General features: G+C 37.8%; 1 protein-coding gene across 1 annotated transcript; it reads right to left on the bottom strand.

Annotated features, from left to right (window-relative positions):
• Positions 3,163-3,808, bottom strand: LOC107607366 (pyruvate kinase 1, cytosolic-like). The gene is made up of 2 exons (XM_021106751.1): positions 3,666-3,808; positions 3,163-3,482 (listed from the first exon to the last, which is right to left on the bottom strand). Exons 1-2 carry the CDS (start codon positions 3,769-3,771, stop codon positions 3,364-3,366), a joined length of 225 nt encoding a protein of 74 aa, XP_020962410.1. The 5' UTR covers positions 3,772-3,808; the 3' UTR covers positions 3,163-3,363.

The raw sequence follows: 4,413 nt of genomic DNA, 5'->3' as shown, positions 1-4,413 counted from the left end.
GTCATAGGAAATATGGCCCAGCCATATAAGCGAGCTGGCTCCTCTCTCGGCTCCACTGCGCTGGCTCTGGGTGTACGCATCCACGCGTACGCGCAAGGTGCGCATGCACGTGCATGTCCAAACTTCAAATCTTTAATTTATTCCATGCTCCTTCCATTCATGCATGCTTCCTTCACTCCTCTTAGCCATTTTTTACCTGTAACTTCTAAAACCACTTGACAAACGGATTAAGGCATCGAATGGTAATAGAGGAGGATTACAATATATCAATTTGATGCAAAAGAAGCATATTTTTATCTATGAGGAAAAATGGAGAAAGGAACACAAAATCACATAGTTTTATATGAATAAGTGTGGAAGATCATTGATAAAACTCTTAAATCTATACATGATAAACCCTAAAAATGGTCTTCCAAGAGGAAGACCTCTAGCTCTTTGTGTTCCTTCATCTTCTCACCATGATAAAGCTTTAGGAGATGTCCATTGACCTTGATGAAATTGAAACTTGAAGGATGACTCAGGTGGAAGACTCCATATGGCTCTACCTTCTCTACTCTATAGGGTCCTTCCCATCTTGATCTCAGCTTGCCTGGCATGAGTCTTAGCCTAGAGTTGTGAAGGAGAACCAGATCTCCGGGTCTAAACTCTCTTCTCTGGATTTGCTTGTCATGCACAGCCTTAACCTTCTCTTTGTATAATCTGGAGTTGTCATAAGCTTCGAGTCAAAGGGTCTCCAGTTCTGCTAGTTGTAGCTTACTTTCAGCGTCAGCTTTCTCAAATCCCATGTTGCACTCCCTCATAGCCCAGAAAACCTTGTGTTCCACCTCTACTGGAAGGTCGCAAACCTTTCTGTACACTAAGTGGAAGGGGCTCATCCCAATGGGTGTCTTATACGCTGTCCGATACGCCCAGAGCGCATCAACAAGTCTGGTACTCCAGTCTTTCCTATTAGGCTTTACTATCTTCTCCAGAATGCACTTTATTTCTCTGTTAGACACCTTTGCTTGCCCATTGGTCTGGGGATGGTAAGCTGTTGCCACTTTGTGAACAATCCCATGCTTCTTTAGTAGTCCTGCTAGTCTCCTGTTACAAAAGTGAGTGCCTTGATCACTCACGATTGCTCATGGTGATCCAAAGCGACAGATAATATGATTTCTAACAAAGGAGACAACAGTGTTAGCATCATCAGTGCGGGTAGGAATTGCTTCCACCCATTTAGAAACATAATCTACAGCTAACAGTATATATAAGAAACCACCAGAGTTTGGGAATAGACCCATGAATGGGCCAAAAGGTAGCAGTATCCTTAAAAAGAGTGGGCCACTAGAATCCACAGTCTAAGATTTTTCTAGCTGTTCTTTGAGGGCCAAAATGTCCTCCACTCTCAGAAGAGTGGCAGGCCTCTAAAATGGACTGGAATTCTGATTGGGGCACACACCTTCTAATTATTTGGTCAGCACCATACCTCCATAAATATGGGTCATCCGATATATAATATTTGGACTCGCTTTTCAGCTTGTCTCTCTGATGCTTAGTAAAATTAGGAGGGAAACACTACAAGAAAACACGTCTATTGCCACACTTTTTGAGCTACCGCCATGTTTTTGAATGGGTGACCTATGAAAGGGTGGCGGTTGCTCTATCGCCACGCTTTTTCAGTCTATCGCCACGCTTTTTTCTTGCCACGCTTTTTTACAAATTGCCACTTTTAAAAGCGTGGCTATAGGTGGGAGATATGGCCACGCTTTAAAGCGTGGCGACAGGGAGAGATATGGCCACGCTTTAAAGCGTGGCAATAGGGAGAGATACGACCACGCTTTTAAAATGTGGCAATAGAGAGAGATACGACCACGCTTTTAAAGCGTGGCGATAGAGAGAGAAATACGGCCACGCTTTTAAAGCGTGGCGATAGCCTTATCAAATTAAAAAAAAAAATCCTTTTTTGACTTTTCCTTTATCACTACACAATATAAATTTTCAGTCCTTTTTTATTACCAAACCATTATGCAATTTTTATTACAAGACAAATCAAATAGTAATTACTGACATATATAATTATTGTTATAATTGTTTTATACATTAATACTCAAATACAAAATAGATCTTGGGTTCAAAACTCTAATTTCTCAACAAGCTTTTCAACTTGAGCAAAAAATACAATGCTATCTAATACTTCCATATCCATCATTCGGTGTATAGCCTTCCAACAATTCTTTAATATCTTCAAGCATTCTTCATCAGTTACTCTAGAGAAAATTCACAGAACATAGGCCAGTTACTAACCTCACTTGTGTCCTCATTTTCTGGACCAAAACTCAAATAAACATCCATCATAAATCAGAACTTCTTGTCACACAACCAGAACAACACAATCCACTATGGTTATGGTATGATTTTACCCACCGGCATCTGGAGTTTCAGGAACAGATGCCTTAACTTGTGAATTCGTACAACATGGAAAGAATCTGGAATACTGAATCCCCATTCTGATATGCACAAGTCAAACTTGAATTAACAAAAGCTTCTTCCACTTTCAATAATGCGCCTTTTTCCAAATGTGTCAAAAAATGGCAAGTCCCGTTCACTCCACCAGAAGTCTTACAAAACCTTATTCGCTGCCTCGAGATATTTCAATCATGGTCTTTAACTTGGTTTTCCTAATCTCATGGCCATCTGGTATTGCAGGATAGCACACACTCTGCATATATCAGCAATTCAATTTGACTAAACACTCAATATACATTGAACAATTCCAAAACCCTCGCCCATCAAAGAAAGAAAAAGTTAACCAAAACTCGGAACACACACATGGCAAAACTGAAACAAAGTTCACAAAAAATAGAATAAAATAAACGGAGGTTCTGGAGTAAAAAAAATTCACCTGATCTGCCAAGGAATTCTCCAGCAACTGAGCCTTTTGAAGACTCATATTATCAGTAGCAGCAGCAACATAGAATCTGGGATTGAACTTATCTTTCTGTAACACTACCAATAGAGGTCTTGATTGAAAACTTTCTCAGCCTATAAGGACATGAAATAAAAGGCATAAACATCAGCCAACAGTAACACTTTCAGTGACAATTAAAATGGGAGAACATTTCATATGATTCAGAGGATTTCAATCAAGCAACTGGAAAAAGTAATGCAGATCTAATACTATACAAGATAAATCACCATAAGACAGTAAGAGAAAATAATAAAAATGAATCTATGTTCTGACTTCTGTTAATATTATAATGTGCTAAGGTTGAAGATGAATCTAAACGACTAAACTAATCTTCTAATTGTTCTCATTTTGCTTGTTAATATCATGGAAATCTACTTGCATGAACTCAGGTCAGTCATACCATAGTGTATTATTGATTATTCCACTGAGATATGAAATGAAATTACCTCTGAACAAATTCTGCCAAAAGTGGAAATAGTCTCAATAGGGTACAACCCACACAAGGTCTCAGCACCCAGAAGTATTGCATCACTACCTGTATGTTTGTTTAAAAATTCAACAAATATGAACCCAATAAGTAGTTATAACTGAAAATAGAAACCAAAAATCATTCAGAAGAATACAGTTACAGCTTCAAGCGCACGAAAAATGGGATCAGTAAATTCAATAAAAAAATGGCTTAATCATTACATGTGGCATCATACAGCTGGTAACTTACCATCCAAAACAGCATTGGCAACATCAGTGGCTTCAGCACGAGTGGGTCTTAAGTTGTCAGTCATACTATCCACAACACGTGTAAGTACAGCAGGTTTTTCAGCCATATTACACTTGTATAGGGCAGATTTTTGAAATAAAAGCACCTACAAAAGCAAATCAAAATTAATTAATATTGACTTTCCATTCACAAAGCAAATATAATTATACATTTACAATAAGAAGCATGGCAGAGGCAACAATCATAAATGTGGTTCAGTTCAAAGAAAATTTGTAAAATTAGATGTACTATTTTAAACCTTTTTTAAACATATGGAAGCATCCATTTGTTTTAATTTATTCAAATATCAAATGCATTATCCACATGACCACAAACATAGCTATTTACACCCACAACATGAGTCATTCAAACAACAAAATGAATTTCAAAGGCAAAACTAACCTTCTCTGGTGGAAGATCAATGCCCAAATTACCACGAGATTGGATAATACCATCAGCTTCTCATAGAATCTCATTAAAATGGGTCAGGCCCTAATTTCAACATAGACATAAGATTGAATCAGCATAGTCAATAAGATTATATCTTAAAAGAGAAAAGTTAACACTATGAAGACATCAAAATCACCTCAACATTTCAATCTTAGCAAAAATTTGGGTCTGGTTGAGATCACCCCATTTGGAAGGAATTCACGGGCCTGAATTACAACATAAAAAAGTATGTTATAAGGAAAAGCACAACAAAGGATTC

Source organism: Arachis ipaensis, chromosome B07 (assembly GCF_000816755.2).
Source record: "Arachis ipaensis cultivar K30076 chromosome B07, Araip1.1, whole genome shotgun sequence".
NCBI lineage: Eukaryota > Viridiplantae > Streptophyta > Magnoliopsida > Fabales > Fabaceae > Arachis > Arachis ipaensis.
This window is presented reverse-complemented; position numbering and strand designations above follow the sequence as displayed.